At 37.0% G+C, this 21,329-nt stretch overlaps 1 protein-coding gene across 2 annotated transcripts in view; it reads left to right on the forward strand.

Annotated features, from left to right (window-relative positions):
* SNTG1 (syntrophin gamma 1) overlaps positions 1-21,329 on the forward strand; it is a 158,750-nt gene that overhangs the window by 99,343 nt on the left and 38,078 nt on the right. For both annotated transcript variants that reach the window (XM_051611904.1, XM_051611905.1), the window contains exons 12-13: positions 6,101-6,217; positions 11,628-11,699. In XM_051611904.1, coding sequence (XP_051467864.1) covers positions 6,101-6,217; positions 11,628-11,699 — 189 coding nt within the window. The remainder of the gene's footprint in view (positions 1-6,100; positions 6,218-11,627; positions 11,700-21,329) is intronic.

Genomic DNA, 21,329 nt, shown 5'->3' on the forward strand with positions numbered 1-21,329 from the left:
CTTTGGGACCAATTTGTTAAAAAGCTGCAAATTGTATCCATTCGACTGTAATTTTTTTTCAGAAATAGTCTTTATTAGCAATTCAAAATCCACTGAAAATAATTTCAATTTTTTTTTTAAAAAGGCAAAATCTATAGATTTCAAAATTCCCTGAGATACGATATGTAGCTAGGAAGTGTGAAATAAGCATAAATACAAGCTTGATTTCCTAATACCATTCAGCTCATTGGACTGACGTGGAATTATTTGATACAAAAAGGAAAATTCAGACTAGGTGTTTCTGTACCAAGTATGTTTCTTCTAACATTTTTTGGGGGGGTTATGTTTGATTTTTTTTAATTTATTTTCTGAAATTTTTACTTCAAATAATTTTTATACTGTCAAAAGCAAAGTCTTATTTCTCAGATTTTAATAAGGATAATTATTAACAAAAAAGAAAAATATCAGTCACTCCTACTGATGTTGTGGAGTTAGTAGTAAATGACCTATATGATTGCAAAAATGTCTTGGTTTCAGAATTCTGTGTTCTGTTTCTCCTAGTTTCTTTACAAATACCTTTGCATACACTTAGTCTTAAAGGAAAATTTCAGGATAAATGTTGACTGATGTTTCTTAAAAAGAATCAAAATATTATCCACATAATTTTTTTTTAGTTTAAAATTTATTACATGATATGAATTTAAATATAAACGGAAGTTTTACTGCACTACTCAGTTTTATATATTAAGAAAAATATTTATCATTTTCTATTTGGAAATTCAGCTAGATTTATTGCTTAATGATCTCCAAAACTGTCAATTCAGTACTTTTTTTTTTTTGTATAGCTAATGAATGATAAAATTACCTTAGGGAGCGTTCTTCATCAATTTGTACATCAAATTTTTATAGTCCCTGTTTATTTTGCCTGTTTTTTACTAGCACCAGGAATATTGGTTCACTAAAGATGCTGTGCAGATGTATCAAATATTTCTGATCTGTAGATTTTCTTGTTCTGTAGGAGAGCTGTGTGGCCTGCAGTTATTTCTGACTAATGCATCAGCAGAGAAAACTTCATAATTATTTCCCTTGTCTTAGGAACCTTTGCTATGCAGTAGTTGATAGTTGCTGGAGATACTAATGTCCTGAAAATATATGAAGAGAACTCCAAAGCAAACTGACTTTGTTTAAAAATAGTCTCTTCCCATTAAAAGCTGTAAAGAAATGCTGAATACACCATACCCAACAGTGTTGTGTATCACTTGCCATTATGTTTCTGATTGCAGTAGTTATTAAGATTATATGTAGTAGTATTTTTTAATTAGCTCTAATATTTGCTTCATTATGTGCATTTCTGTGAATGTGACAATAGTGTTTTATCTTCTTGTAATAATACAGTCCTTGATGCTGTGAGTTCTTAGAAATTAGCAACTTTCCTTAAACTTTTATTTTTTTATAGTTAAAAAAGTGACCTAACCACCAGCTGACCTTTCATAGACCTTCTTTCTCATGGTGCAAAATCATGGTGCTAGTAAGGAGGGGAAAAAACCTAAATTAATATAGATTAATGTCTAATACTGCAGTTTGCATCCAAATCCATCTTCTGCATAAAGCGTTTCTTCAAAAAAGTCTTAGCACAGGAATGCTGTAGTTTCAAAATGCCAATCACTTCTATTAAAATGAATAAATTGTAATGCATTTTGAATACATGTCATTATTCATGAACTTGAATAATTTAAAGTAAGGATAAAATCCCCAAATTGTAATGTTGACATTTTGACAAAGGCACACAGTTGCCCGATGTTCAAATTGAGTGTCTTTAGAAGAATTTATTTCAATGAACAGATACTTAGAAGTCTTAAATAAGTAAACTGAATGCTTTGATATAAACTGTAGCTCTTATCATGTGACATTGGATAAAAAAAATGAATGGATGAGACAAAATATTGCTCCAGATTAGTAGATTATAATAAGAAGATTGTGAGAAACCTGGAAAAGGTTTCTATTTCTGGAAAGATTGCCAGGCTTTTAACAGACTTGAAAAATATAAGAAATGTTGACTATTTTTACAATACAACAGATTTTCTTAATAAATTTATATTAGTTCTTCTGTTGACTTTGTAAAAAATTCTTATTCAGAATAAAAATCTGAAACTTTTCAAGTACAGGACTTTTTTTCACCAGTGATTGCATTATGATCACACTTTTTGTTCCGTTTTAGTGTGTTTTTATTGTTTTTCTGCTAACAATTGGCTATAATGAATTTAGAGACTATCATACAGAGACAAAGATGTTTAAACCAAGGTGAAGAGCATTAAATGAGTTCCTCATACCTCCTCATTTTTCCCCTCTGTTGTTTGGCATACTAGCTTTTCTTCTCACCCTGTGTTTATCCTATTGCCCTACAGCACTATTTCACATACTATGAGTATGAATATGAGGCTTCCAAGATAAAAACCTGTCAGTGCATCTGTTCTGATCTTTGACTTCCCTCACTCCTTTAATGTCACATACATTATACATTTAATTTTTGATAAATTTTCTTATATTTTTATCTTACTGTTTTTCCTAAATTATAATAAAATTTGTGTTAAAACTCTGGAGAATTCTCTCTGAAAGTCATGGCTGTTTAAAACATTTTAGCAATGTGTTGGACTGATATAAAATATGGCAATTTATAACAATTTATCTTGTTTGATTAGGATGTCTATATGATGTAAGTACATACTAAATTAGGAGAATATGGATTTTTGCCTGAAGAAAGTGTCCTGTTCATTTATCATTTAGATACAGATTGTTTAAAGAAACTGTAAATGTTTTAACTCATAAACCATAATAACTTATTGAATCTTTATTACTGAACCAGCAACCACTAAGTTAACTAATTTGTGTCACCATTTGATTTTGAGGAATGAGCTGCCTCAGGTAAGATAGAAACCAGGACTGCAGAAGTTATCTTTAAATTGGAATGTTATCACAAATAAAATCTGTTTTCCCCACCATTGCCACCTTTGTTGATGCTGGTCAGCAGTGTATAGGAACTAAAAAAAAACTTTTCTAAGATTAAGAAACTAACTTTTTTTTCAGTTTATAAAGGGGCATGCTATAGATTTTATACTTGTGTTTCACATTAATTTCTATACATTATGTGTCTGTCTCGTGAAATTCTACATTTTGGGCCAAGTCCGTATGTGTAGCATTAAGATGTTGCATATTCCACAATGCAGAAGTGTAATTTTGTATTCATTCCCTGTTTCAATGCATGCATACACATAAACTGTTATTTCATGACATTAAGATCTCTTTCCAAGTAAATAATTTTTCTGAAGTTTTTCATTTTCAGAGCCTTTTTAGAAGTCAAAATTTTTACCAGGAACAAAAACGTTTCAAGAATCTGGCCCCTATTATCTCATAAGTGAAAAAGTCTTCAATAGCTTCTCAGTTTCATTAACTAAAAATTATAATATTTTACCTAACTTCACATGTTTAGTGTGTCTTGATAAACTGAGACCACTTTAGGAACACGTAGGTAAAGTAGTCATCAAGTATTTCTTCAGTTTTGTCCTGTTTCCCAGAATCTAGCGTATGATATTTTAATCCACATATGTGAATATGCTCATGCACTCAAACAACTTTTTAAGTGTTCCTCATTATAATAATGCAGTCTTTGCTTAAAAATTATTCCTTGTTTCTAATAGTAGATAACTAGTCTGAAGGAGAAATGCATTTATGTTAATAAGGCCTTAGTATAACAGGTTGCCTGAAAAATCAATCTAATTTCTCCTCCTGATGTAGAGAGGCAAGAAATATCTAAAGGAGTAATTGCCTTAAATTTCATGGCTGCTCTGGTATGAAGGCAATCGAATGTGAAATATCAATACATCTGCACAGCGTGAGTGACTGTATCCTGTTATTCTGATGAATACCACAAGGAGAAATGAGGAATGTGACAAAGAATAGCACTAACTGAAAACAGATTACATTCAGTGCTACAGTGACATTAAATATCATCAGGCAAGATGATGTCTGATTGTGTGTCTAATTTTAATGAAACAAATCAAAGATGGAATCAAATAAATTCAGTTTAATTCATTTAAAAGTATAGATGTCTCAGTTTCTAGAAATTATACATCATTTATTCTGTCAGCTACAAAGACGAAAACGTGCCAAATTCAGCACATAGTAGCACAGTTTTTCAAAACTAATTTTACTCTTCTTTGTAGCTTCTCTGAGTCACTGAGTTCTACACATTCCTACCAAGTCAGAGGGATGGGGATCCATACTTACCCTGTATTGGAGAACAAACAAAACAACAGAATTAGGAAAATCTCCATAAACTTTTAATTAAAATTATTTATAACTTCTCTTACTGTATCTGTCAGTTGGGGCTTTTTTTCTGACTATTTCTTCATTCAGGATTGAATGACATTCCAGAAAACATAGCTTTTTAGTTATTGCATGACAGTGTGCTGTTGAGCACTCTGCTTGATTCTTGTGTATTGTGGTACAGCTCTGTATTCTTTTTCAGGTTTATGAACTTGTTTAGCCACCAGAACAGCAGATACTTAAACACATTATTCATTGGACACCGGGCTGTGTTGCTGTGTTAGTGTTTGCTATTGGCAAGGGAATTAAATGTTTAAGTTTCACAGTTAGAGGAATGGACCTTTTCCCTGTCTCTGTTTATAGACCATAAAATATCTGATGAATTGTGATAGAGAGTAGTAGTGTAGATTTTTTGCACGGTGATTTGAAAAAGCCATTAATTTCCACTGTGCTACAATAAAATGTAACGGGGGGGGGGGGGGGGGGGGGGGGGGGGGGGTTGGGAAGGAAAAAAGGAAGGAAGAACAGACGAAAGACCCCAAACAAACCACAGACCCCACTATTTATTTTAATGCATGTTCCATGAAGAACCGTTAATGGAAATCTGCTTCTCAATATAGATGAATTAAAATTGTATGTTACATATAAAATCTTGAAGGATGAAATGTGCAGTAGAAATATTCATTTTGGGTACATTTATAACATTGGTAGACTGATTATAAATAATTGTGTTTATTTTTCATAAATAAGCTGTTTTTCTTGCATGTTCATTACTAAGATTTAAGACAGAGAACATCCCATGCCTAGTTAATGTAGAAATAAGTTCCACAAAGAAATTTAAAAATACATCTAGTCCATTAGCAGCACTGTATGAAATATGGGTTGATGTATTTTCTATAGCTGTAGTCTACCAGTGCACAATGGAAATTGTTTTTATTACTAATAGCATGGTTATAAATCAAAAGTTGTATGATGTGTCTACTCTCTGTCCAGATGGTCTCCAGGACTTGGCGTAGTGGTGACTCATGCTTTCTTACTCTTTAAAGATTTTATATTAAATTACTCAAAATTAATAGATGGATAGGTTGGGAATTAGATCGTAAAATGGGTTTGAATAAGTTCAAGTTCATACATTATGTTGAAAGACCTGCAAGTAGTGGTAAGAGTCAACATAATTCTGGTTACTTTGTAGCTTTAGATTAATGCTGTTCAAAATAGTGTCTGAAAACAGACTGTTAATTTTCTGTTCCTAAACAAGCAAGCTCAAAACTCCTACACACAGATTTTTAGAGGGGAAAAAAAAAAATGCTAATCTCTATTTGGAAATAAAATTTGTAACATTTTATTGTTTAATGTATAACTGTGAATTTGTATGTCAAAACTGTATCTACATTGAAATGTAACAACAGCTATCTTATTTTGTATTCCTGCCTACTGGCTCCTCACACTTCACATGCATTAAATTATCCTGATATGATCTGTCAGCAAATATGTAGAATTACTTTAGGGAGCTTTTAATGTGATAATAGACCTTTAACATTCACTGAGTATGAGGTTTAGCTTTTTTTGCCGTTGTCAGTACAATAAATATTTGTTCTGATGCATTAGAACTGTCATAACAGGCATCCTCTATATAAGTGTGTGATTGTAAGTGAACTGCCAATACACCATATTGTGTCACTGGTTCAATGTAGCTATGTAAAATTTGACAGGCACCAGCTTACTTGCACAAAATATTTGCAATTCATTTGAAGAAATTTTCTGAGGAATTTGTCAACACTATTGATTTTTCTGTCAGATAGTCTACATGGGCTGGACGGAAGAACGGGAACAGGACTCCCTTCAGGATCGAATGTACACACCAAAGTTTCTAGCACTGAGAGGATCTTCCCTGTATAAATTTATAGCACCTCCAGTAAGTATATTTCTCATGCTTAGTGGGAATATGTGTTGTTAAATAAAATAATTTCATGTAATATGTACAAAGCTTTCCCAATGGGATATCACTCATTGAGCTAACAGGATGGCAACTTATGGCACTGAAAAGTTCCAGGGAACGTGGTGCAGAAGTGACAGAAAATAGTTGTTTGTCAGATGACTGGGCATTTAATTTTTTTTTTCCCCTACTTCCTTGGGTACTTAGAAAAGTACAAGAGAAATCTTCTTGTGCCAAAAGGAGGTTTTTTCATTTCCTCTTGGCAGGCAGAACAAGCCTGAACCAAGATGGTTATATTTAAAATGAGTTAGCATTCTAGTCAACTGCTGAGGTAATATTGAAGCTTTGAGCATGTGGAAAATGGCAATATCTCTGTAGTTGGATTTAATTCCAAATGTAGCTTTTGTTCTCCTTGGAAGCAACAAAAGGATAGCAGGGAATCAAAATAAATGGTTTAGGTTAAAGATATTAATTGGAATCTGACTGGCAGGACTGAGCAAACTTTTAGGTGTGGTCTCATACTCATCAATTTCCTTTCACAGTTTTAAGGTACCTCTAATCTGCAGTAAACAGAGATATCCTCTAAATAACTTTTAACCCAGCAGCTAAGGAGCCCATAGCAGTCCCACACAGGAAATAGGGATAATAGTGTGGATTAATTTATTCTGTTTATTGGGTGACCTTTCTGACTGCACTGTTGCCAGATCCAGACTGTAACTCCTTTCTGCCTGAGGTAGTTTAAAGCCAGTTTGCAAGTCTTTACATCATCCATCAGTCACTACTAATGTTTGTTTAGCAAAATGCTTAAGATCATGTGAAAGACATGAAGAATGGAAGTAAGCCTGAAGTGAAAACTCCATGTGTTCAATATCTGTGCACCAGTTCACTGGTATGACGGTTTTGCTTTCTCATGACTCGTAATGGGAATTTGGCTTTTGTTGGTGGATATTTTTCAGGATCAGATTACCAAGCACCTTAATTCAAAAGCACCTCTTCTGGCTTTGGCAGACCTACCCAAGCTTTTGCTGCTTATTAAATAAAATTATCTCCATTCTAGACACTAGATAGAAATAGAAACAATGCTGAGAGCTGCTGTTTAATACAATAGAGGAAGATTATTCATTTGTAAGCACCATGGAAGGAAATACAAGCCTCTTTACTGAGGATTCAGTCATAAGTTTCCAGGAGTAATATATTGCTCCTGGATAAATGGGTAATGGGTGGTGATTAATGGGTGCAGGAAGAACATGTTCTTAATAGGCTGTGGACTGCAGGTGGTGTGATTTAGGACAATTTTGGCAAGGTGCTGCTGTATGAGACAAGCCACCGATCCTTGAATTCTTTTTATGTCTTGTTTCTGCTGAGCTGCAAGCACAACATGGTTTTGTTCTGCCAGGTGCTGGTTCTTATTCTAAAACAGGAAGATAGTTCATACATAGAGAAGAATATTTTCTCTCCACGAAGAAGGGAGGCAGAATGACAAATATGCTTTTTAAGGACAAGCAAAGGAATGGTTCCTATAGAGCTACCTTAAAATATATTTAACATAACTAATTATTGCACATGTATATGCTTAGCAAAATACTCTTATCAAAGACTGCAGTAGGCCTTTTAAAAGGACTTCTAAAATCTTGTTTTCTATATGCAAACTTTTACACATATGTTGGCCATTTTGCAAGCATTTGTGTTCATCTCTTCCAGGGATTATGAAAGATTAAGAGCAAACTTTCAAAGCTGCCGTTTCAGAGCTTCTGTTTATGAGATGCATAAAGTGTTATTGCAAGATGAAAGTCTTAATTATATTTGCAGTGTAGACCCATTGGATTAATTTGTTTATGGAACAGAGATGGACTGCAAAACTTTTAACCAGAAAATCAAATTTTTAACCAGAAATCAAAACCAGCATTTCCCTGGTCTCTACCGAAGTCACAGAATCATAGAATCATTGAATCATCATGGTTGGAAAGGACCTCTGAGATCACCAAGTTCAACCATCAACACAAAAAAAACCAACAAAAAAACCCCAAAACCAAACCAAACCAAACAAACACAAACAACAAAACAACGACAACAAAACACCACCAACTCAATCACAACCAAACACACACACACCCTCCATCAAAAAGCACCCACAAAAAAATCCCCACCATTTCAGCCACTGGAGCACGCCTTGAAGTCCTACACCTACATGTTTCTTAAATACCTTCAAGGATGGTGACTAAACCACCTCCTGGGGCAGGCTGTTCCAGTGCATGACAAACCTTTTGAAGAAATTTTTCCTGATATCCAATCTAAACCTCCCCTGCCACAACTTCAGGTCATCTCCTCTCATCCTATCACTAGTTTCTTGGGAGAAGAGACAAATTCCCACCTTGCTACAACCTCCTTTCACATAGTTATAGGGAGCTATAAGGTCTCCCCTCAACCTCCTTTTCTCCAAGCTAATCAGCCTCTGTTCCCTCAGCCACTCCTCCTATAACTTGTTCTCTAGACCCTTCACCAGCTTGGTAGCTCTCCTCTGGACACACTCTAGAACCTTAATGTCCTTCTTGTAGTGAGGGGCCCAGAACTGAACACAGTACTCGAGGTGCGGCATCAGTAGTGCCAGTACAGGGTCACAATCACTTCCCTGTTCCTGCTGGCCACACTATTCCTGATGCAGACCAGGATGCTATTGGCTTTCTTTACCACCTTGGCACACTGCTGGCTCATGTTCATCTGGCTGTCAACTAGCACACCCAGGTCCTTTTCTTCTGGGAAGTTTTCCACCCACTCTTGGCCAAGCCTGTAGCGCTGCCTGGTGTTGTTTTGACCAAAATTATTATTGAATCTCTTATAATGGGCCTTGGACCATTGATCCAGCCTATTCAGGTCCCTCTGTAGACCCTTTCTACCCTCAAGTAGATCAGCACTCCCACCCAATTTGGTGTCAGCTGCAAACTTACTGAGGGTGCACTCAATAAAGACATTGAACATGACTAGCCCCAAAACTGAGCCCTGAGGGACACAACTGGTGACCGGTCATCAACTAGATTTGACTCCATTTACCACAACTGTCTGGGCCTGGCCATTCAGCCAGTTTTTTATCCAGTGAAGAGGACACTTGTCTACACCATGATTCACCAGCTTCTTCAGGAGAATGCTGTGAGAGACAGAGAAATGCAACAAATAAGGGAGGCATGTGTTTCAACAGTGTGTATCAGCAGCCTGCCCCTGCCCCTTTTTTTATCTCATGGATCAATACTACTACTACACTCCATGCTCAGATAAATGAACAATTCTAACTTATCTTATTCACATTTTGAAAGCTTTAAACAAAATTACGTCTTTCTTTCTCTGTTATTTCCTGGTACATTTTCTCCTTTAGAATTGATAAGTGTCTCAAATCTTTCTTACAGTTTGTTGTTGGAAATCTCAGAGGCAATGGACTTTAATGGAAAAGGAGCTGCTGACACTTTTTCTCTTGCTACTCAAGCTTTTAAGTTAAAAGATTAGAAGTGAACAGTGCAAGTGATTTCTTTAGGTGTCTTAATTCTACAGTTGGTTTTGCTTCCCACCTATATTAAACAGAAGGAATCTTGTTTTTACCTGAAAAGAAGTCTCTTTATAACTACAAGTAAAAGCAGGAAACCAAGGGAGAATGGGAAGCTCTTTTTTCCCCCAAAGTAATGAGCCTACAGTAAGCTTTTAAACAGAACTACACATGGCTTTGTCCCTTAGTAGCAATAGTAACTACTTTTCCTGATGTAGGCGTATGACTTCCTTCCTTCCTTCCTTCCTTCCTTCCTTCCTTCCTTCCTTCCTTCCTTCCTTCCTTCCTTCCTTCCTTCCTTCCTTCCTTCCTTCCTTCCTTCCTTCCTTCCTTCCTTCCTTCCTTCCTTCCTTCCTTCCTTCCTTCCTTCCTTCCTTCCTTCCTTCCTTCCTTCCTTCCTTCCTTCCTTCCTTCCTTCCTTCCTTCCTTTCCTTTCCTTTCCTTTCCTTTCCTTTCCTTTCCTTTCCTTTCCTTTCCTTTCCTTTCCTTTCCTTTCCTTTCCTTTCCTTTCCTTTCCTTTCCTTTCCTTTCCTTTCCTTTCCTTTCCTTTCCTTTCCTTTCCTTTCCTTTCCTTTCCTTTCCTTTCCTTTCCTTTCCTTTCCTTTTTCTTCCCCTGTCAAAAGCATTTGACATGTCATTCATCACATCTCTGAATAGCTACTTAAAAATCAAGCAGAAAGGTTGTATATTTCCAATATTTCTTCACATCCTCCCTGTAGATGAAAAGATTTGTTGATTCTCAGTATTTAGTCACTCTATTAGCAATCTGGTTTAATACCCATGCTTCAAAAATATAGTGAAAACTGAGTTTCAGAATTACTGCAAATAAATACAATTATGACAGCTGAGAATCTATGACGTATTTTTAACGTTTCATGCTTGACTGTGATTTCCTTAAAGAAGTTTCAATTACAAAATAGTTAGGTTTAATTTTCTTATACAATAATAATTTGGATGAAGGAAGTTTTATACCAAGGCACTCAAACCCATAGATGCTTCTGAGCCATATTGTATCTATTCATGTTTGTTTTCTCTTTAGATTAAAGATAAATTTATCTCATATAATATTTTCTTCCTGTGTTGTCAATACCATTTTATGATTTTTTTTCAAATAACTTAGTATTCTTCAGAAACTGATCCTAAGCCTTGCATGTTTTTATTGAACTCTTCTATATGCAGTAGTTTATGTAAAATAGTTGCTTAAATTTAATACTGTTAAAAGCAATTGTCAATTCCTAAGACAAAAAGGAGAAATAGGCTGTTCTTCGAATCTAATTTTTTTTATGATTTAGGAGTTGAATAATCTTAGTAAGAAAAAAAGGAAATGTCTATTTGCATCTGTTGTTTCTTCTAAGTGTTTTTCCCCTGGATTTCAAGGCATGTGGGTAAGTGTCTAGGACACTGCAAGACTGGAGATTTTACTTTTATGGGTTTACAAACAATGTAAGTGACTGGGAGAAAATTGTGGCATGCAGTTACAAAACATACCCTCTTATAGTCAAGGCTCTCTTGAGAGGAATTCAATGGCATCCTCTAAGAATCTCAACACAACTCCCACCAGTGTGGGCAGGAGGCTCCCAAGGGAAGTCTCATCATTTAGCATAGAGTGGCTGCATGTGAAGGCACTGCCTTGTAAGCACAAGCAGCCAAACAGGACATTTCCTAAGCACTGCCTGGATGAAGCAGTCTGCTTCCCAGTAGTTACTGCTCTGAAGCAGTTCTTGGTCATACTGGATGTAAAGGATTGAAAGTTCAATATTTTTTTTTTTATTATTTTTTTAAGTAAATGTAATTCTTGAAATAAACAAAAATAACTTACTTCCTTTTTCTGTTTGTTTGTTTTTGTTTTTTTCCAAGGTCACAACCTGGGATTGGACACGAGCTGAGAAAACATTTTCAGTTTATGAGATAATGTGCAAAATTCTCAAGGTATGATGAGAAAATATAAAATAAATTGCCCCTTTGTCATACCAGTTGACAAGCCAGAGCATAACACTGCAACTGTAAACTACATCTGACTACCTTGCAGAAAAAGATTATTTTTTTTCCCTTTGAAGTCAATATGGGAAATCCTGGTGTCTGTATCATAGAATCATAGAACTATTTAGGTTGGAAAAGACCCTTGGCATCACCGAGTCCAACCACCATCCCTACTTAGGTTCTCTCCTAAATGATATCCACCAACACCACATGCAAATGACCCTTAAACGCATCCAGGGATGGTGACTCAGTCACCTCCCTGGGCAGCCTATTCCAGTGTCTAACCACTCTTTCTGTGAAAAAATGTTTCCTAAAGTCCAGTCTAAACCTCCCCTGTTGCAGCTTGAAGCCATTCCCTCTTGTTCTATCACTTATTACCTGTGAAAAGAGACAAGCACCAACCTCTCTACAGTGACCTTTCAGGTAGTTGTAGATACTGATGAGGTCTCCCCTCAGCCTCCTCTTTCTCAAACTAAACATTCCCAGCTCCTTCAAGCATTCTTCGTAAGATTTAATCTCTAGGCCCTTCACCAGCTTTATTGCCCTCCTCTGTACTCACTCCAGCACCTCGATATCTCTCTTGAATTGAGGTGCCCAAAACTGAACACAATACTCCAGGTGTGGCCTCACCAGTGCTAAGTACAGGGGGACAATCACCTCTCTGCTTCTGCTGGTCACACTATTTCTAATACAAGCCAGGATGCCATTGGCTTTCTTGGCCACCTGGGCACACTGCTGGTTCATATTTGGCCACTTGTCAGTTAGAATCTCCAGGTCCTTTTCTGCTGGACAGCTTTCCAGCCACACTTCTCCAAGCCTGTAGTGTTGCATGGGGTTGTTGTGGCCCAAGTGCAGGACCTGGCACTTGGCCTTGTTGAAGCCCAGACCATTAACATTAGCCCAATGATCTAATCTATCCAAGTCTCTCTGTAGAGCCTCCCTATCCTCATGCAGATCAACACTCCCACCTGGCTTGGTGTCATCTGCAAACTTACTGATAATACGCTCTGTGTCCTTATCAAGATCATCAATAAAGATGTTAAACAGAAACGGTCCCAACACTGAGCCCTGAGGAACACCACTTGTGACCGGCCCCAGCTGGATTTGACTCCACTGACCACCACTCTTTGGGCCCGACTGTCCCGCCAGTGCTTGATCCAACAGATCGTGTGCTCATCCAGGCCATGAGCAGCCAGTTTTTTTTATGAGAGTTTTATGGGGAACCATGTCACATGCTTTTTGAAGGTCCAGATAGACAACATCCACAGCCTTTCCCTTGTCCAATAGTCAGGTCATCAGGTTATAAAAGGAGATCAGGTTCATCAGGCAGGACCTGCCTTTCATAAACCCTTGCTGACTGGGCCTGATCCCCTGATTATCCTCTATATGTCTTCTAATAATACTCAAGATGATCCACTCTATGACTTTCCCTGGTACCAAGGTCAGACTGACAGGTCTATAGTTTCCCAGATCCTCCTTTCTGCCTTTCTTATAGATGGGTGTTACATATGATACCCTCCAGTCCATTGGGACCTCCACAGTTAGCCAGGACTTCAGGTAAATAATGGAAAATGGCTTGGTGATCATGTCTGCCAACTCTTTCAGCACCCTTGGATGTAGCTCGTCTGGTCCCATAGACCTGTGTGTGTCTAAGTGGTGTTGTAGGTCTCTGACCACTTCCTCTTTAATTGTGGTGACCTCATTCTGCATCTCCTCCCTGTCTCCTAGCTCATGTCGCTGTATATCCATGGAACAGCTAGTTCCACTGCTAAAGACTGAGGCAAAGTAGATGTTGAGCACCTCATCCTTTTCCTCATCCTTTGTTATTAAGATTCCCTTTGCATCCAATAAAGGATGGAGATTTTTCCTAATCCTCCTTTTGCTATTAATAAACTTATAGAAACATTTTTTTATTATCCTTAACGGCTGTAGCTACTTTGAGCTCAAGCTGTGCTTTGGCTCTCCTAATTTTCACCCAGGAGGTGTGGAAAAATGGGAAATAAATCTATTTTGACTCGGAAACTATTTTATAGCTTTAATGTCACATTTAAACCAGTATAGCATATCTTTTTCTACCTGGGAAGCTAAAGAAATAGCAATCAATTTGGTTGCTTTCAAGTATGTTAAGGCAACTAACCATGGCTGAAATGCAAGATTTCACAAAGACTGAGAGCAGAGGAGTCCTTTACATATGCAATACTGAAAACTTTTGTCTTATTTTTTTCTAATTTCTTCAGTTTGTTTTAACTATAATAAGTGGGAGGACTTAATAATGAAATATGTTTAGAAAGTTAAAGATATGAGTAGCAAATGTAATAGGGCCATTTTTGTAAATGGTATTTAATTTTCAATTCTGAATTAATTTAGAATTAATATATGTGGTCTTTGCTCAGTATTTCTCAATATAAAACATGACAATAGGAAAAGGAGATTAAAAAGAGATTAAATAAATAATTATATCTCCATTCATCTGGAATGCTTTTCTGGCTGTTAGTTTGAGTTTTTTAGGTCAAAATTATGTAAAAGGTAGTTTTGTCCTTTCTGCAGTTTTGTCTTTGAATAGATAAGAGTAGTATGAAAAACAAGTATGAAAAATCATATTTTAAAAAATTGTTTCCCATTGGGAAGATCTTATACTGACATACATGGTACATTTCCCAGTTTTTGTAGGTCACAGGTGCACTATACTTTCCTTAGGGAGCAACATTACAGATGGAAAAGCTCAATAAAACTCAGAAACTTTTTACATCAGAACCTTCAAAAATAAGAAACCAAATTTATGGTCTGAAAAAAATATCTCTGCCCGCAATTTGGAAGAAAAAAGTGCAAGGAGTTCTTTCACTGCCATGTTGACTGTGAGGTCTGGCGTCTTCTTCAAGGAGTAGAACATCCCAAATGCAACACATGCCATCACTGTGGTATGTCCTTTAACTACCAAGCATGTGCAAACATTAACTCGCTAGTAGTGGTCATGTAGGGAGAGAATTAATAGAAGTCAGTCACTCTGTGAAGTCATTGCAGTAATATGAACAACATTCTTATAGCACATTTATAATTTTTTTTCTGGTAACCTTTGAGTACTTAAGGCCTTGAGCCTGAAAAACAGTAAGCACCGAGGTAGCTCTTCTCTGATAAGTAAACCTGTTGGAGCTAGGATACTCTTCCTTGTGACTTGGCCAAAGATTTTATTATACTGTTTGAATAGAAATGTATAGAATTTTTACCATATAGTTTTCTGTAATTTAAAGGTCATCCTTTTTTTTTTTTCTTTCTTCTGCCATTTTTTTTTTTGTTGATACTCTTCTCATTCACTCATTATCAGCCATTTTTCTTTTCCCCCTTCTCCTCTATCCCTTTTTTCCCCTGTTTTCAGCTATTTGCACAAGTTAGTTGCAGCCAAGGAATTAGTCCACAAAGCAGTAAAACATAAACCCCACTGTTGTGTGGCAGCACAGAAAAGTACAAAGAGACTTTTTTTCTCATCAGTCAGCTCTCCATACTGTCTGGGAAGAGGTGTAGATCCTACATTCTCAATCTATATTGACAGAGACTGTTCCAGTATAGAGGCAATTCCAATTTAATTGATATAGGAATATAAGTTATGTGTTTCTTAATCTTATTATTCATATTCAGTTATTCCTTTATTGTATGTAAACATGTTCACGCTTATAAGGTGTTGAAATTTTTCAAACAGATTCTTTAACTGACTAAAACCTGTAAATAATAAAAAATGGAAGTAGAGAAATAATTGTGATGAAATTACAGCTTCTGACACTGGAGTATTAATCTTCACTATATCCTACTTTTCTACTATAGGACTTAACCATGGTTTCAATAAATATAAAGCAAGTAAACCCAAGAAAAACAGCTTCCCATTACTACTACTGCATTGAAACTCTGTAGACACTCAAGGTTTTGTTCAACTTTTATGCCAGCATCATAAATGTCCCATTTTAGCAGTGCTTCTGGACACATTTGTACAAGCCTCATGGATCTTACTGAAATAGAGGAAACTTTCAAAAGTTACGGTGCTTTCTGATCACCTTCGAACTTCTTCCCTTCCGTCATACCTCATATGCTACTTTAATTATTAATTTGCTTTCTTTGGAGAATGAGCTGAAGGGCAAAAGGGCAGGCTAACAGGGTTTGAAGTGATTATATTCTCAGAGATTGATAGGTAGCATGATAGCTCAGGAAGCCTAATGAAAAAATGAAGAAAAGAAACCTGGTCTTTGCTGACACAGACTGTTCTGTGTCCCACACTTCCTGTTCTTCCATGGTAGAGACTGAGTTCATGGAATTCTTTTCAGGAATATAGAGAATATGGAATTATTTTGTGTTTCTACTTCAGAAGAGACATTCACATGTCATTGAGCAGAGATAAACTGAGGAAGACAGTAATGCCTGTTTACAGGACAGTATAATCACTCAGTGTCTTGTAAGTGGGTTTAGTTCCATATTCTCATCTAAACTCAATTGTTCAGTCTACCCATTTATTAGAAGTAAATACCATAGAACATTCCCAAATGCTGGAACACCATTACCTATATTCTTAATTTGTTTTGGAATGATCACTAACATGGATTTTTGGGCCAATTAGATAATCTGTCATTCTCCTCAATAATTCCTGGCTTAGTTTGAGAGTTATCATGGGTGAAGGAGAATTTCTTATAATCCACAGAATCTTTTTGGTTGGAAAAGACCTTGAAGACTGAGGAGTCCAGCCATTACCTATCTCTACCAACCATTAGCCTAACTCTACCAAGTCCAGTGTTTAAACCATGTTCCTAAGCACCACATCTACAAAGCTGTTAAACAACACTGGGGATGGTGATACAACCACCTCCTTGGGCAGCCTATTCCAGTGTTTAATTATCCTTTCAGTGAAGAAATTTCTTCTAATGTTTAATCTAAACCTTCCCTGGCTCAACTTCAGCCCATTTCCTCTTGTCCTATTGCTTGTTGCGTGGGAGAAGAGACCAACCTCCCCCTCGCTACAGCTTCCTTTCAGGTAGTTGTAGAGAGCAATAAGGTATCCCCTCAGCCTCATTTTCTCCAGGCTGCACAACCCCAGTTACCTCAGATGCTCCTTCTAAGACTTGTGCCCAGCTTTGTTGCTCTCCTCTGGACACACTCCAATACCTCGATTTTCTTGTCATGAGAGCCCCAAAACTGAACACAGTGTTTGAGGTGTGGCCTCACCAGTGCCGAGTACAGGGAAACCACCACCACCCTCATCCTGCTGGTCACACTATTCCTGAAATAAGCCAGGATGCTGTTAGCATTCTTGGTCACCTAGGCACACTACTGACTCATATTCAGCCAGCTATCAACCAACACCCTGAGGTCCTTTTCCTCCGGGCAGTTTTCCAGACATTCTTCCTGAAGTCTGTAGCATTGCCTGGGGTTGTTGTGGCCCAGGTTCAGGACCCAACACTTGGCCTTGTTGAATATCATACAGTTGGCCTCAGCCAATTGATCCAGCCAGTCCAGATCTCTCTGTAGAGTCATCTTATCCTTGGGCAGATCAACACTTCCTCTGAACTTCCTCTGCAAATTTACTGAGGGTGCATGTAAGCACTGTTTTAGAGGGATAAAGAGTTTCATAGTATGGTTGTGATCTGGTACTAGCTATCTGCCTATAGTGTCAATAAACAGTTCTGTACAGGCTTAATTTATTAGTTTAGACACAGCTTCTCTGGCTAACATTCATTTTAAGTAGAAGGACTTGCAAATGGTCAGTGCTTACCTTCATATCAATTTGCCCAGGAGTGAAAAGTAGTGCTTTTTAATTAGTGATTCCAATGCGTATATCCTTCTGTAATGATGAGGCTGTGGAGCATCCTGAGACAGAGCAGAAGATTTGTCTTGTGCATGCAGGACTGAGTGTGTTGCTCAGGACTTCTGCAACACCTCTGTAGATCTAGGAGGAACATGGTCTTGGGTCATGTTTTCTTTGTCAACGTGCATTACTAAATGCTGTCACAACACTAATCAAGATGCATCTGCATTACATGGCTCGCTTAGTTTGGAATGAGATATGTCATTTTTTTTATTTTTATTTTCCATATTTAGACTTACAATCATTAGAAACTGGGATGCAACTTTAACTCAAGCATGGTGGTATTGTATACTGGCAACCTCAATAACTGTCTCTCATGCCACAAGGACATTACTTACTACTAAATCTGTCTGAAAGCATTTTTTCTCCTTAGTCCTTAATTCCCACTAAAATTCTGATGAACATCACAAGAGTAGTTTTTATTAGACTTAACTATATTCAGTTTTTCTATTTAAATAGAATTGTAATTTTCCTTGGTTAGAGAGATTTCTCTAAGTTTCTCCTCATGACAGAAGCACTACAGTGGAGAAAACGAACTGCCAGATCCTGCTGAATACACATTAATATTTCAGTGTTTCAATATGAGATAATGCTACCACTTCTGGTGACAGTAAAAATATTGAAACACTAAATAAATATTAATGTCTACACCCAACAGACAACTTTGCTGATTTGTCAAAAGGGAATACAGTTGACATATGTTAAATAAAACTCAGAACTCAGCTGCCACCACGGCTAATGTTTTCTTCTTAGTTGTTGGCATGTGGAGTGCACTTTCTCCTTTAGCATCTGTTCCAAAGGCTCTGACTCTTCTTATGAACTATATAGGAAACTAGGATGTCATTTTTCAATGTTTACAATTCTGTCAGCCTCAAAGCACCTGAAAGCAGCATTTTCTGCACCTTAATTACAGATGTCAGAGATTAATATGTGATTTATAACTGGTGGATTCATATTTATGAGTCTTCTACTAAATCACTGTTTTCTTGTTACTGTATCCTTTTTTTTATTCTCCCTCTCCCCATCAGATTATAAGGTAAAGAAAGAGGAGACTTGCCCTAAGCAAGGCAATATATCACTATTCTTAATGTGATCAGGACCTTCTATATACTTGGGAAGAATCAGGTAAAAATAAAGAGTGAGTAGAAATCAAAGTCAGGCAAGTTGAAATTGGGAAGAAGTTAAAAACTGTAAAGGTTCAGGTGATTAATCAGTGGAAAGAAATTACAAGAGAAGTTGATTGCTTGTAAACCACTTTCTTTCTTTACCATCAGTTCTTTTCAAAGTAATGCTAGTGGGACAGTGACACTACCATGTGGATAAAAATCTGTGATCCATGTCAAGCAATTTCTCAAGCAAGGCAATCCAACGATACCACTTCTGACATTAAAATGTACCTGAGTCATTTACAAGAGAGTGGCAGAATTGGTTATGAATAAATATTTCTAATTTATTCTGGAAGAAGTTTTTTCACCCTATCCTCTATTTGAATAGAATCACAGCATCGTTCTGGTTGGAACAGACCTTTAAGATCATTGAGTCCAACCATAACCTAACTCCAACAAGTCCAGTGTTTAAACCATGTTCCCAAGCATCACATCTGGCTTTTAAACACCTCCAGGGATGGTGATTCAGCCACCTCCCTGGGAAGCCTATCTGTAATTACCCTTTCAGTGACAAAATTTCTTCTAATGTCTGATCTAAACCTCCTCTGGCTCAACTTGAGCCCATATCCTCTTGTCCTATTGCTTGTTACTTGGGAGAAGATACAAACCCCCACCTTCCTACAGTCTCCTTTCAGGTAGTTGTAGAGAGTGATAAGGTCTCCCCTCATCCTCCTTTTCTCCAGTTTACACAACCCCAGTTCCCTCAGATGCTCCTCATAAGGCTTGCACTCTAGACCCTGCACCAGCTTTCTTGCTCTGAGGGGCAGAGCCCAATTAACAGCCAACTAATTAAAGTATTAGGATCAATCAAAGCTATAATACTCCAGAAAAGCAGGTACTTATATAAATAGCTTCAGTAATGGGTGGATGGCCTTGTCTTGTTCAGTACTTCCAATCTGGTTGAAATGTGTATGTCTTTTTGGTACCTCATGTTTTTGATATGCAGTTTTAATGTATGCATTTTGAATATGCGTGCATGTGTGTGTATATTTTAACAAAATGCAAATATCTTTGATAAATTGGCAAATAGCTTAAATATTTAAGCAATTTTTCCATATGGTATTATACAAAGTTTGTTACATTTTCCAGGTAAATTATGAAGAATAATAGAAAAAATTGCACTTCTCTGCAAGCAAGTTTTGCCTTGTTTGCTCAAGTTACTAATGTTCTTCATGGCCAGTAGGTCGAGAGAGCTCATCCTTTCCCACACTTCTGCTCTGGTGAGGCCACATAACTGGAATTCTGTGTCCAGTTCTGGGTTCTCCAGTTCAAGAGAGACAGAGAACTACTAGAGAGAGTCCAGGAGGGCAACAAAGATGACTGGGGGATTGGAGCATCTCCCTTATGAGGAAAGGCTGAGAGAGCTGCGACTCTTTAGTCTGGAGAAGAGAAGGCTGAGGGGAGACCTTTTTAATGCCTACGAGTATCTAAACTGTGGGTGCAAAGAGGATGGAGCCAGACTCTTTTCAGTAGTTCCCAGTGACAGGATGAGGGGCAATGGGCACAAGCTGGAACATAGGAAGTTCCATTTAAATATGAGCAAAATCTTCTTTATGGTGAGGGTGACGGAGCACTGGAACAGGCTGCCCAAGGAGGCTGTGAAGTCCCCTTCTCTGGAGATATTCAAGATCCGCCCGGATGCAGTCCTGAGTAATGTGCTCTTGGAGATCCTTCTTTAGTGGGAGAGTTGGACTGGATGATCTCTAAGGGTCCCTTCCAACTCTGACAATTCTGTGATTCTGTGATTCAGCTTCATCCAAGCATCTCCTTTTAATTTTAAGATGATGCTTTCTATAATTCAGTCACTTGCCTTATATCTTTAATGTGTCATGCAAAAATATTTGGAGATTCACAATAAAAAGCACACTTTGTTTAGCATAAAACAGGAAACATACTCAGCTGCCAGATCAACTCTGAAATGAAATGTGAGGATAATTGTGAAATGCAGTCAATGCTGGCAATATGTCTTGATCATGAATCACTGATGTTTACAGCTGGTATCATTCATATCAGTGCAGCTATAATTTTCTTACTATATTAATCAGGATCAACTTGATGTCTCAGAAGACTTATGTTTTCTTCCTGATTTAGCTGTTAGCATGTGTAAAAACCTCACATGCAGTTATGTTCATTTTTCTGTAATTTTGCTCTCCATTTCCAATAAGTCAAGTATGGGAAAAGGTTGATATAAAAAGCATGGGAACATACTGAAGATGTTTATATATTTAAATATTTTTTTTAATTACTGCAAATAGACACATAAACATAAAGTGAAGAAACAGAATGTATTTTGAGGTCTATTGTTAATATAGTTTGTTCAGTGGCTGAGACTTGCATCCTGATGTGATTCCACTAAAATGCTTCACATGTACTCAAAAGTGCTTAAGTAATTATTCCCTTTTATGACTAGGTTAATACCACATCCAGGGAAAATCAGATTTTCAGCCAGGATTTAGCCAGGTGCCAATTCATGGAAAAAGTGCTAAAATGTTGAGTGTTTCAGTTCTAAACATTTTAAGCAATTTTCAGTCTTTGAGTTGTTTCCCATTCTAAATTCAAGAGCATTTCATG

This window comes from Apus apus, chromosome 2, assembly GCF_020740795.1.
Source record: "Apus apus isolate bApuApu2 chromosome 2, bApuApu2.pri.cur, whole genome shotgun sequence".
Lineage (NCBI taxonomy): Eukaryota > Metazoa > Chordata > Aves > Apodiformes > Apodidae > Apus > Apus apus.